The 14004-nt window shown below is 37.8% G+C and overlaps 1 protein-coding gene across 1 annotated transcript; it reads right to left on the bottom strand.

Annotated features, from left to right (window-relative positions):
* Positions 1-973: 973 nt before the first annotated feature.
* LOC128612523 (histone H2B-like) lies at positions 974-1930 on the bottom strand. The gene has a single exon (XM_053632811.1). It carries the CDS (start codon positions 1867-1869, stop codon positions 1420-1422), a length of 450 nt encoding a protein of 149 aa, XP_053488786.1. The 5' UTR covers positions 1870-1930; the 3' UTR covers positions 974-1419.
* Positions 1931-14004: the final 12074 nt, after the last annotated feature.

Raw genomic sequence — 14004 nt, 5'->3', positions numbered from 1 at the left:
ATGCATTTCAGAACAACAGCCATGACATGTTCATATTTCAGGCACTTGCTGCACAGTGCCTGTTGGTGTATAATGCAGTGCGGAACAACTGCTGGACCTGCTTTTTCCTCTTCTAATTTTCTTTGTAAAAAATATCTTTGGATGTGGTGCAGCCGTGCATTGGACACAAACTTAGCAACTCTTCTGTCACTTCAAACGTCTCATTAATAGCCCTTATGAAAATTGCGAGCTGAGCATTGTCAGTCTTATCGGTGCTTTATCGGTGTTAGCCGATAGCGCTATATTGTTGAACAAGCTCTTTTTTTTGGACATAAAATATCCGCAACTTTCATCATGCAGTCCTTCCGAAACAGGCGTTCAGTGAATGGCTTTCCGGCTTTGGCGATTAATTCACTCACCACATAACTTGCCTCATCTGCAGTATCAGCATCCTTTTTGGCTTTATGAAAAATACTTTGCTGAGATATAAATCCTCTCTGTAACTGCGTGGCTCCTGTTGCCATCTCATCTCCCTCATACTTTTCGTACTGCTCTCCGTGTTTAGTCCAATAATGACGCTTGATATTATATTCCTTTAAAACTGCAACTTTTTCATTGCATATCAGGCAGGTAGCATTTCTATTAAACTCCACACAAAAAATACTGGGTAGTCCATCTTTCTTGAAACAGTCATCCACCTTACGTTTTGATTTTGACAGCAACATCTTTGTTCTTCAGCACCTTGTGGGCATTTTGGCCAACTTTGACCTTTACCATAACAAACGAAATGCATTAAAAAAAAACAAAACAGAATTGTGTTTTTATTTTAATTATTTCAAAAGGGTAGGTTGAATTGGCATGAAACTGCTATATCATTAGATTTGGCAGGTCAGATTATATATATACATACACACACATATATATATATATATATATATATATATATATTTTTACATCCCGTCACAGGCTGAACTGAGAGGGAAGGGGGGCCTGATGTGGCCCACGGGCCTGGAGTTTGTTCTAGAACCTTAGTTCAAATGACTTTGTGCTAATGTCACATTAGTTTGAATGACTATGTACTACTACACCACTATTTAGAATGCCTACGTGCTACTAGAATACAGTTTTCAATCACTCCCTGTTGCTACAATTTTAATACGAATAACTTTGTGCTGCTAAAGCCCCATTTTGCATTGCTCAGATTATACAACCCCCCAAAACCGTGTTACAACCCTGTTTAGGTTTACTTATCCCTGCATTTAGTAGATTGCTATAATTACCCAAAAGCCTGAACATTCGTGGGAGAGCAGCGCTTCAGAAGTCCCCCTCCCACCACACACACGCGAGACGAATAGTGAAAGAGAGGAGATTGCTGTTTATATGGAAAGTGGGTGGCTCTTAAAAGAGCCTTTGGGTTGTTGAAAACGGCGGTAACGCGCTTTACTTAGAGCTGGTATACTTGGTGACGGCCTTTGTGCCCTCGGACACGGCGTGCTTGGCCAGCTCGCCGGGAAGCAACAGGCGCACGGCGGTCTGGATCTCCCTGGAGGTGATGGTGGAGCGCTTGTTGTAGTGAGCCAGACGAGAAGACTCACCAGCGATGCGCTCAAAAATATCATTCACGAAGGAGTTCATGATGCCCATGGCCTTGGATGAGATACCGGTGTCAGGGTGCACCTGCTTCAGGACCTTGTACACGTAGATGGCGTAGCTCTCTTTCCTGGACTTTCTGCGTTTCTTGCCTCCTTTGCCCGCCGTCTTGGTCACGGCCTTCTTTGACCCCTTTTTGGGCGCGGCCTTGGCTGGATCGGGCATGATACTGCTTCTTGAGTAAACGAACAGAAAATGACTAGAGCCCGCCTCGCGCCCGCTGTATTTACAGACCCACATGCTAATGTCGCCCAGACAAGATACCTTTTTTTGATTGGCCAAAATTCGATACCTCCTCCTGCATGGCGCCTCCTCCTTCCCTCCCTCTTCCGCTGCTACGCTTTGTTTCCCTTCCCGCCGTTGTACTTTCAGGACAACGTACACTATGAAAAAACAACTGGCTTGAGAAAAATCTTTATATATATATATATATATAAAGATTTTTCTCAAGTCAGTTGTTTTACATATATATATATATATATATATATATATATATATATATGTATGTAAAATGTGTGTGTACGTGAGAGAAATATAGTAGTATGTTTCTACTAAAACCGATTCTAACTCGTTTTAAACGAACCCGATATAATATTTAATGTTGTGCATATAAATGTAAATGTGTTACAACCCCCCCACAAAAAATAGATTTGTCTCTTTTTATGTATGCAGATAGAAGTTCTTATCTACCACTTGTGCTTTTTGTGTACAGCGTTTGATACATTACGCTCCACAAAACAAGGTTTTTGACTCCCCCTCCCACACACACACACACACACACACACACACACACACAAAACAGCTCTTTCTCTAGACATGTGGGTGGCTCTTAAAAGAGCCGTTGTGTTTGCGTCGTTCGGTGTTAGAGCGTTTATCCGCCAAAGCCGTACAGGGTGCGTCCCTGGCGTTTTAGGGCGTACACCACATCCATGGCGGTCACGGTCTTTCTCTTAGCATGCTCGGTGTAGGTGACGGCGTCGCGGATCACGTTCTCCAGGAACACCTTCAGCACACCGCGAGTCTCTTCATAGATCAGACCAGAAATACGCTTTACACCGCCACGGCGAGCCAGACGGCGAATAGCTGGCTTGGTGATCCCCTGGATGTTATCGCGAAGCACTTTACGGTGGCGCTTAGCGCCTCCTTTGCCGAGTCCCTTACCACCCTTGCTTTTTTTTTTTTAATGAGTTTTATTGAAATTATGCAAAATTCACAATCTTACACAAGTCATATTCAGAAAGAAAGGGAGAAAAAAAACAAAAAACAAAAAACAAAACAAACTTACATAGTCAAAGTACAATTACACGCAAATATTGTCCCACACTGAAGAGTCTTTAAACCAAGATGTGCTGCTTTTTAGTCTTCTTAGCTCTTTTTGAATGTCCTTGAATACAACATCACTGGATATAAACGTTTGATTTATAGTCATTCTACACCTTGTTTTCCAGAGTTTAGATTTAGTCAAACATATTATGAACCAAATGAAGTCATGCTTGGTCTTGCTACAATTTTCTTTAAAAATGCCATAGAAAATTGAGTTCATATTTATTTCTATATTGAGACCAATGATTTTTAATTTAGCCCATGTTTCTTTAGAGCGATAACACTCTAACAGGAAATGTTCGAGTGTTTCCTCTTCATTACAATTAGGCATCGGGCATTTACTGGTTTTTACAAAACAGCTCCATTTTACAACCGCTCTTACTGGGAGCCTTCTTACAGCGACTAACCAAGTTGTATCTCTCAGGTGTTCCGATAGGATTTTATTCTGTAAATTTTGGAGACATTCTTTGTTTTGGTCTTCCTCCAAATTTCTGAAAGCCACAGGGTTACTATAAACTCGATCAACAATTAAAAGATATATTTCTTTGCTTGAGTCTTTCACCCAATCGATGTTTAGATCTTTAAATTTGTTAGTGAAGTCGGAAAACATCAGTTTATAATACGGAATTCCTTTCCTTGATGGACCTTTTTTAGATTTCCAGTTAGAGATGTTCCCTATCCATTCGGTTTGCCTGGCAATACCACTCGCGATGATTTTGCACACTGCTATTTTAGTTTTTAGGGATATATCGACAGCCCCAAGGCCTCCCAGTTCCCTTCTCTTAAAAAGGAGCTCACGTTTTGTAACCTCACGAGTCGTATCCCATATGAAATTACAGCATATTTTATGAAGTCTTTTTATCCAAACTTCTGTCGGAGGTAAGATGCATGATAAAAACAGTATTTTTGATAATAGAAAAGTTTTAATAATATTTATTCTAGTTTTATAACTTAGATTACACGATTTCCATTTATCAATTTCATCTTGTATTATTTCTTCTTTTTTTGACCAGTTATGGTCGACACAGCCATTATTATCTATATATATACCTAAAACCTTTAATTGCTGAACTTCTGGGACATCTATGGGAAATTTGCTTTTTTCATTTCCAATCCAGACACATTCCGTTTTAGCTTTATTTAAGGAGGCTCCAGAGACTTGCTCATACTCGCTAAAATATTCAAAGATGATGTCTAGTTCTTGTTTAGATTTCACAAATACAGTTATGTCATCAGCATAAGCAGAGATCACGACTCTGTTCTTTCCTATTTGAAGACCCTTAAGTCTATGATCATCTTGGATTTTTTGTACAAGTGGGTTTATAGATAAAATATATAGGGCTGCACTCAGAGGGCACCCTTGCTTTACACCCCGCATAACTTCAAATGGTTCAGTCAAAGAACCGTTAACATTTACTTCAACTGTCGATTTAACATAAAGGCATTTAATCATGTTTATGAAATTTTCAGGGAATTGATACAGTTTTAAAATCTCCCACAAATAGTCTCTTGAGATATAGTCAAATGCTTTTCTTTGGTCCAAAGCCACAATGTAAAAACTGTCACCATTTTTATCAAAAACTAGTTCTCTTAATGTGTTCAAGTTGTCCCACATAAATCTTCCCTTTATTGCACATGTTTGTTGTTTAGCTATTATTACGTCCAAATAGTCACTCATCCTGTTCATAATGATCTTTGCAAAAATCTTATAATCGACATTCATTAGGGTGAGATGTCTCCAGTTGTTGATATCACACATTTCACCCTTTTTATACAACAAGGATAAAACGCCTTCATAGAACGAGTCATGCATGTAACCTCTAGCGATCCCATCATTGAAGGCTTGCGTTAATAATTTAGCCAAATCTATGGCGCATGCATGATAAAAATCAGACGGGAGACCATCTTTCCCTGGAGACTTTTTTAAATTTAATTGTTTAATGGCATCAACAACCTCAGCCTCTTTTATTTCCTCACCTAAGCTCTTGGAAGGCGGGTCAACACTATTTTTTACATTCAAAAAGGTTTTTAGAAGTTTAGCATCTATTTCAATTGAGTTATACATGTTTGAACAAAGGATCCGAACAGCATCTCTGACATCTTTAGGATTTTTCGCTATAGTTCCATTATCTGTTTTAATGGCTTCGATATATTGGGCTTCTTTCCTTTTATTAAATAGTGAAATTGCTTTTGTTTGATTTAGAAGTTCATCGGAAATTATTCCTGCTCGGACTTGAATGTTCAGTAAAAACTCATTATTTAAAGTTTCTATCTCTTTTTTCAAATCCTTTAAGTTGTTTTCCTCACTTTCATCTCTTGTATTTTTTAGTTTTAGATTTATATATTGTGTCATAATTGTATTGTACTTCTCATTTTTTTCTTTATTAAAACATAGACATTTGTATTTAAGAAATTTTTTAATCTGGATCTTAAAAACTTCCCACAAATCACAATAATTGGTAGTGAGGATATCTAAAGTTTTAATCCTATTAATTTCTTCTTTTAATTGTATAATCAATAAAGGACTTTTCAAAATTTGTGTGTTTAATTTCCAATAGTTTCTTCTTTCTTCATTTTTAAATCTAATGCCACATATAACTGTCAAGTGGTCCGACTCAACCAAGAGTTTTGTTGTATAAAATTTTGCCTCAAAATTATTATTAATATATATCCTGTCAATTCTAGTTTTACATGTTTTATCAAACCTTGTGAAGTCCACTTTCTCTGGATATAATGTCCTAAATATGTCGGTGAAATGCTGTTCATTCATTATAGATTTAAGGACACCACCTTCTCTCCTAATTTTACATATTTTGGAAGAAATTTTATCATTATCATCTGTGATTGTATTAAAATCACCGCATACAATGGTATAGAAACCGACACACAGGAGCATTTTAAGTTTTTTAAAAAGCCGGATTTTACCAACAGTATCCTGTGCTGTGTATACATTTATTACTCTAATTTTTTTTGTGCAATAAAACACATCTATAAACATTAATCGACCAGGAATTATTTCACGGCTCTTAATTATTTTAAATTTATTGTTATAAAATAAGGTCGCAATACCATCAGCTTTACTTTCACCTATTGAAAAGATTGAAGGACCTTTGATCCATAAACTTTGGGCGTTCTGTACGTCTGCAAAACTGCTTAATCTGGTCTCTTGTATACATAAAATATCAACATGTTCTCCACTCAATATATTTAACTTTTTCACTTGATTAATTTTTGCCTGAATCCCTCTAACATTACATGTGGCAACAGTTAAATTTGAAAAAACCATAAAAATTAAGATAAGGATCTTCTCCGATAGATATTATTGTATGTCCATTAGTCCACATTTTCTCAACATTATCCACATCATTTAACCTCAATTCCTGCAGACATATATCACATTTCTTTTTAAGTAATATAGGAATTGAAGTTAAAATCAAAGACATTGTGTCAAAAAAAAAAGAAAAAAAAAAAGGGAAGAAAAGTAGGCAATACACGTCATTCCTTAACCTTTTTTGCATTGTCAACATTTCCAGGAGAATTCCTCTTTCGCCTTTGGCGTTTATATGGATAGTCTAAAGTGTTTTTACCTTTCGCCAGCGTGGGAGTGTCCGCAGTGTCACCTGTGTTGTCGGCGATTGTCTGGGTTGTTCCACTTTCACCAGCTGGATGCGATGACTCCTCTCGGCCCTGTAGACTTCCTGCAGGTGTAGAAATGATCTGGGTCGCTCCGGTCTCTCCCTCTGAGCACGTAGGCTCCTCTGGGGCTTGTAGACCTCCTTCAGGGGTTGAGCCGATCCGAGTCTCGCCGACTTCTACAGCTGATAGCGCAGGAAACTCCGATGCTTGCCGTTTCTCCACAGACGAAAGACTGGGCGGAGATGCTCCGCTGCTTCCAGCAGGTACTTCCGGTGTCTTCCGTCTCCCTTCCGGGGTCAGAGATTCGGCGCTGCTCTCAGAGTCCTCGCCGTCTTCGCTGTCGCTGGTATCGGTGCTGCTTGAGTCACTCCCAGATGTCGAGTCATCCTCACTTGTGTGTAGTTTATTTTCTTCCCAGTTGTTATCCGCTTTATCGTTTGTTTTGGTTTCTGTGTTATGTGCGCTTTGTGTTACATTCTGGTCAATGTCTTTTTGATTTTTCGGCATTCTTAGTTTATAGCTGTAAGAATTTGGGCATTGAAAATATATATGCCCGGTTTCATTACATAAATTACATACTTGTGTATTTCTACAACTCTTTCCTTTGTGGCCAAAGCTTCCGCATTTCCAGCACTTTGTTTTCTCACAGTCCTTTGCCTGATGGTCGGAATCGTTACATATAAAACATCGTTTTGTTTGGCCGGGATATGTAATCGTTCCATTGTATGGTCCCATGGAAATGGAATTTGGTATCTGGAATATACTTCCGTCGGGGTTTTTCTTAAGTTTTATTTTATATCTCCTGACTCCATACCATATCCCGAACTGGTCCAGCGGCTTGTCAACAGGGTTCAGTATCTCACCAAACCTTAAGAGGTATTGTTCTACATCCGAGTCAGCGATTCTCCCAGTCCAAAACTTTACTACAATGCTCTTTATGTCTTGGGGAGCTGATGTAGTCATCTCCCAGTTTTTCCAGAATTCACTTCCTGTATTATTATTAAAAATTTGAGAAAATGTTTGAAGTGCCTGTTCTTTGGTAAAACATATTTCATACTCTTTTCTGTTAGGCATTGCAATAAAAGAGTATACATCTGTAGTCGATATCCATTGACTACTTAAAAGGTTTACTCCGACTTCAGACCTGTCTGGCGCTTCTCCTTCTCCACTGTAACGTAGTCTGACCCAGTGCCTCCCCGCCGACGGCGAGGAGGCCACACGGGGTGACATACCGAACCCCGGGTGGCGATAATTATCACCTCGTTAAAGGTGTTTTTGTTGTTGATGTTGTTGTCGTTAAAGTCTTTAGTTTCAAATTACTAACGAGGGTACCACTTGCAAAAAGAGAGTATTAATTACCACCCTTGCTTTTTTTTTTTTTTAATGAGTTTTATTGAAATTATGCAAAATTCACAATCTTACACAAGTCATATTCAGAAAGAAAGGGAGAAAAAAACAAAAAACAAAACAAACTTACATAGTCAAAGTACAATTACACGCAAATATTGTCCCACACTGAAGAGTCTTTAAACCAAGATGTGCTGCTTTTTAGTCTTCTTAGCTCTTTTTGAATGTCCTTGAATACAACATCACTGGATATAAACGTTTGATTTATAGTCATTCTACACCTTGTTTTCCAGAGTTTAGATTTAGTCAAACATATTATGAACCAAATGAAGTCATGCTTGGTCTTGCTACAATTTTCTTTAAAAATGCCATAGAAAATTGAGTTCATATTTATTTCTATATTGAGACCAATGATTTTTAATTTAGCCCATGTTTCTTTAGAGCGATAACACTCTAACAGGAAATGTTCGAGTGTTTCCTCTTCATTACAATTAGGCATCGGGCATTTACTGGTTTTTACAAAACAGCTCCATTTTACAACCGCTCTTACTGGGAGCCTTCTTACAGCGACTAACCAAGTTGTATCTCTCAGGTGTTCCGATAGGATTTTATTCTGTAAATTTTGGAGACATTCTTTGTTTTGGTCTTCCTCCAAATTTCTGAAAGCCACAGGGTTACTATAAACTCGATCAACAATTAAAAGATATATTTCTTTGCTTGAGTCTTTCACCCAATCGATGTTTAGATCTTTAAATTTGTTAGTGAAGTCGGAAAACATCAATTTATAATACGGAATTCCTTTCCTTGATGGACCTTTTTTAGATTTCCAGTTAGAGATGTTCCCTATCCATTCAGTTTGCCTGGCAATACCACTCGCGATGATTTTACACACTGCTATTTTAGTTTTTAGGGATATATCGACAGCCCCAAGGCCTCCCAGTTCCCTTCTCTTAAAAAGGAGCTCACGTTTTGTAACCTCACGAGTCGTATCCCATATGAAATTACAGCATATTTTATGAAGTCTTTTTATCCAAACTTCTGTCGGAGGTAAGATGCATGATAAAAACAGTATTTTTGATAATAGAAAAGTTTTAATAATATTTATTCTAGTTTTATAACTTAGATTACACGATTTCCATTTATCAATTTCATCTTGTATTATTTCTTCTTTTTTTGACCAGTTATGGTCGACACAGCCATTATTATCTATATATATACCTAAAACCTTTAATTGCTGAACTTCTGGGACATCTATGGGAAATTTGTTTTTTTCATTTCCAATCCAGACACATTCCGTTTTAGCTTTATTTAAGGAGGCTCCAGAGACTTGCTCATACTCGCTAAAATATTCAAAGATGATGTCTAGTTCTTGTTTAGATTTCACAAATACAGTTATGTCATCAGCATAAGCAGAGATCACGACTCTGTTCTTTCCTATTTGAAGACCCTTAAGTCTATGATCATCTTGGATTTTTTGTACAAGTGGGTTTATAGATAAAATATATAGGGCTGCACTCAGAGGGCACCCTTGCTTTACACCCCGCATAACTTCAAATGGTTCAGTCAAAGAACCGTTAACATTTACTTCAACCGTCGATTTAACATAAAGGCATTTAATCATGTTTATGAAATTTTCAGGGAATTGATACAGTTTTAAAATCTCCCACAAATAGTCTCTTGAGATATAGTCAAATGCTTTTCTTTGGTCCAAAGCCACAATGTAAAAACTGTCACCATTTTTATCAAAAACTAGTTCTCTTAATGTGTTCAAGTTGTCCCACATAAATCTTCCCTTTATTGCACATGTTTGTTGTTTAGCTATTATTACGTCCAAATAGTCACTCATCCTGTTCATAATGGTCTTTGCAAAAATCTTATAATCGACATTCATTAGGGTGAGATGTCTCCAGTTGTTGATATCACACATTTCACCCTTTTTATACAACAAGGATAAAACGCCTTCATAGAACGAGTCATGCATGTAACCTCTAGCGATCCCATCATTGAAGGCTTGCGTTAATAATTTAGCCAAATCTATGGCGCATGCATGATAAAAATCAGACGGGAGACCATCTTTCCCTGGAGACTTTTTTAAATTTAATTGTTTAATGGCATCAACAACCTCAGCCTCTTTTATTTCCTCACCTAAGCTCTTGGAAGGCGGGTCAACACTATTTTTTACATTCAAAAAGGTTTTTAGAAGTTTAGCATCTATTTCAATTGAGTTATACATGTTTGAACAAAGGATCCGAACAGCATCTCTGACATCTTTAGGATTTTTCGCTATAGTTCCATTATCTGTTTTAATGGCTTCGATATATTGGGCTTCTTTCCTTTTATTAAATAGTGAAATTGCTTTTGTTTGATTTAGAAGTTCATCGGAAATTATTCCTGCTCGGACTTGAATGTTCAGTAAAAACTCATTATTTAAAGTTTCTATCTCTTTTTTCAAATCCTTTAAGTTGTTTTCCTCACTTTCATCTCTTGTATTTTTTAGTTTTAGGTTTATATATTGTGTCATAATTGTATTGTACTTCTCATTTTTTTCTTTATTAAAACATAGACATTTGTATTTAAGAAATTTTTTAATCTGGATCTTAAAAACTTCCCACAAATCACAAAAATTGGTAGTGAGGATATCTAAAGTTTTAATCCTATTAATTTCTTCTTTTAATTGTATAATCAATAAAGGACTTTTCAAAATTTGTGTGTTTAATTTCCAATAGTTTCTTCTTTCTTCATTTTTAAATCTAATGCCACATATAACTGTCAAGTGGTCCGACTCAACCAAGAGTTTTGTTGTATAAAATTTTGCCTCAAAATTATTATTAATATATATCCTGTCAATTCTAGTTTTACATGTTTTATCAAACCTTGTGAAGTCCACTTTCTCTGGATATAATGTCCTAAATATGTCGGTGAAATGCTGTTCATTCATTATAGATTTAAGGACACCACCTTCTCTCCTAATTTTACATATTTTGGAAGAAATTTTATCATTATCATCTGTGATTGTATTAAAATCACCGCATACAATGGTATAGAAACCGACACACAGGAGCATTTTAAGTTTTTTAAAAAGCCGGATTTTACCAACAGTATCCTGTGCTGTGTATACATTTATTACTCTAATTTTTTTTGTGCAATAAAACACATCTATAAACATTAATCGACCAGGAATTATTTCACGGCTCTTAATTATTTTAAATTTATTGTTATAAAATAAGGTCGCAATACCATCAGCTTTACTTTCACCTATTGAAAAGATTGAAGGACCTTTGATCCATAAACTTTGGGCGTTCTGTACGTCTGCAAAACTGCTTAATCTGGTCTCTTGTATACATAAAATATCAACATGTTCTCCACTCAATATATTTAACTTTTTCACTTGATTAATTTTTGCCTGAATCCCTCTAACATTACATGTGGCAACAGTTAAATTTGAAAAAACCATAAAAATTAAGATAAGGATCTTCTCCGATAGATATTATTGTATGTCCATTTAGTCCACATTTTCTCAACATTATCCACATCATTTAACCTCAATTCCTGCAGACATATATCACATTTCTTTTTAAGTAATATAGGAATTGAAGTTAAAATCAAAGACATTGTGTCAAAAAAAAAAAGAAAAAAAAAGGGAAGAAAAGTAGGCAATATACGTCATTCCTTAACCTTTTTTGCATTGTCAACATTTCCAGGAGAATTCCTCTTTCGCCTTTGGCGTTTATATGGATAGTCTAAAGTGTTTTTACCTTTCGCCAGCGTGGGAGTGTCCGCAGTGTCACCTGTGTTGTCGGCGATTGTCTGGGTTGTTCCACTTTCACCAGCTGGATGCGATGACTCCTCTCGGCCCTGTAGACTTCCTGCAGGTGTAGAAATGATCTGGGTCGCTCCGGTCTCTCCCTCTGAGCACGTAGGCTCCTCTGGGGCTTGTAGACCTCCTTCAGGGGTTGAGCCGATCCGAGTCTCGCCGACTTCTACAGCTGATAGCGCAGGAAACTCCGATGCTTGCCGTTTCTCCACAGACGAAAGACTGGGCGGAGATGCTCCGCTGCTTCCAGCAGGTACTTCCGGTGTCTTCCGTCTCCCTTCCGGGGTCAGAGATTCGGCGCTGCTCTCAGAGTCCTCGCCGTCTTCGCTGTCGCTGGTATCGGTGCTGCTTGAGTCACTCCCAGATGTCGAGTCGTCCTCACTTGTGTGTAGTTTATTTTCTTCCCAGTTGTTATCCGCTTTATCGTTTGTTTTGGTTTCTGTGTTATGTGCGCTTTGTGTTACATTCTGGTCAATGTCTTTTTGATTTTTCGGCATTCTTAGTTTATAGCTGTAAGAATTTGGGCATTGAAAATATATATGCCCGGTTTCATTACATAAATTACATACTTGTGTATTTCTACAACTCTTTCCTTTGTGGCCAAAGCTTCCGCATTTCCAGCACTTTGTTTTCTCACAGTCCTTTGCCTGATGGTCGGAATCGTTACATATAAAACATCGTTTTGTTTGGCCGGGATATGTAATCGTTCCATTGTATGGTCCCATGGAAATGGAATTTGGTATCTGGAATATACTTCCGTCGGGGTTTTTCTTAAGTTTTATTTTATATCTCCTGACTCCATACCATATCCCGAACTGGTCCAGCGGCTTGTCAACAGGGTTCAGTATCTCACCAAACCTTAAGAGGTATTGTTCTACATCCGAGTCAGCGATTCTCCCAGTCCAAAACTTTACTACAATACTCTTTATGTCTTGGGGAGCTGATGTAGTCATCTCCCAGTTTTTCCAGAATTCACTTCCTGTATTATTATTAAAAATTTGAGAAAATGTTTGAAGTGCCTGTTCTTTGGTAAAACATATTTCATACTCTTTTCTGTTAGGCATTGCAATAAAAGAGTATACATCTGTAGTCGATATCCATTGACTACTTAAAAGGTTTACTCCGACTTCAGACCTGTCTGGCGCTTCTCCTTCTCCACTGTAACGTAGTCTGACCCAGTGCCTCCCCGCCGACGGCGAGGAGGCCACACGGGGTGACATACCGAACCCCGGGTGGCGATAATTATCACCTCGTTAAAGGTGTTTTTGTTGTTGATGTTGTTGTCGTTAAAGTCTTTAGTTTCAAATTACTAACGAGGGTACCACTTGCAAAAAGAGAGTATTAATTACCACCCTTGCCTCTGCCTGACATAATACTGCTTTCGAAATCGAACCGCTCATTAAAAGTCTTCGCGCAGCGCCCACCTATTTATCCACACTCGACAGGACCTAGTTGAGAACAGGCGAGGAGGCGGGCCTAACGCAAACGGTCACACAGGAGCTCTCTTTTTCGAAAACAAACACTAGGCACTGCTTTTCACCTGATAACGTCTTCTTCTTCCCCATTCTCTCTCTCTAAATACACACACACACACACACAGAGACAGATACAAAACATTATTAGTATTGTCAGTACTAATGTTTTGGTTCCATTAGTAGCAGCAGTAATAGTACCAGACAATAGTAAGGAACTCTGGGTAAAACATACATAGTAAAGCATACAGCCAAAACACTGATCAGCATATGGAGGTTAGAAAAAGCCGTCTGTTTTTGTACAACACTGACATTACTGTTTCTAACACAAGACGTTCCTTTTGAGCACGTCCTTGGACTTGAGGCCTGTATATACTACAGTCCTACGTCCACTGCAACTACAGGTTGCACATAGCAGCACAAGCCTTTATTAGTAGGCCCAGCATTCAGCAGATCACCACCAATGTCTATGTTCACTTTGAAGCCAGCTCACATTCTACCACACAAGTACTTCACTATATTACAAGCACCACAGAAAGGAATGCAAACAACTCTCAGGCCTTGCTTTATCAGCTCTCGCAAATGCAAGATATAATGGACTCTTGAAGGTCGAAATTAGCTACATTGTCTCAAACCCTCATCTCATTCTTAAAAAGTGTCATTCACAAGGAAAGCATATGCAATTCGACAATTGTACAAGAGAAACTAAAATACCAAATATCACACACAAGTAGGAAAACAAAGTCAGCCTTCGCACTGTCTAATCATAAACTGCCTTCTCTT

The sequence above is a fragment of the Ictalurus furcatus genome, chromosome 9 (genome assembly GCF_023375685.1).
Source record: "Ictalurus furcatus strain D&B chromosome 9, Billie_1.0, whole genome shotgun sequence".
In the NCBI taxonomy this organism is placed as follows: Eukaryota; Metazoa; Chordata; class Actinopteri; order Siluriformes; family Ictaluridae; genus Ictalurus; species Ictalurus furcatus.
This window is presented reverse-complemented; position numbering and strand designations above follow the sequence as displayed.

Bases quoted from the DNA above. Each gene is read 5' to 3' on its own strand.
- LOC128612523 (XM_053632811.1), bottom strand. From the start codon at position 1,869: ATGTGGGTCTGTAAATACAGCGGGCGCGAGGCGGGCTCTAGTCATTTT.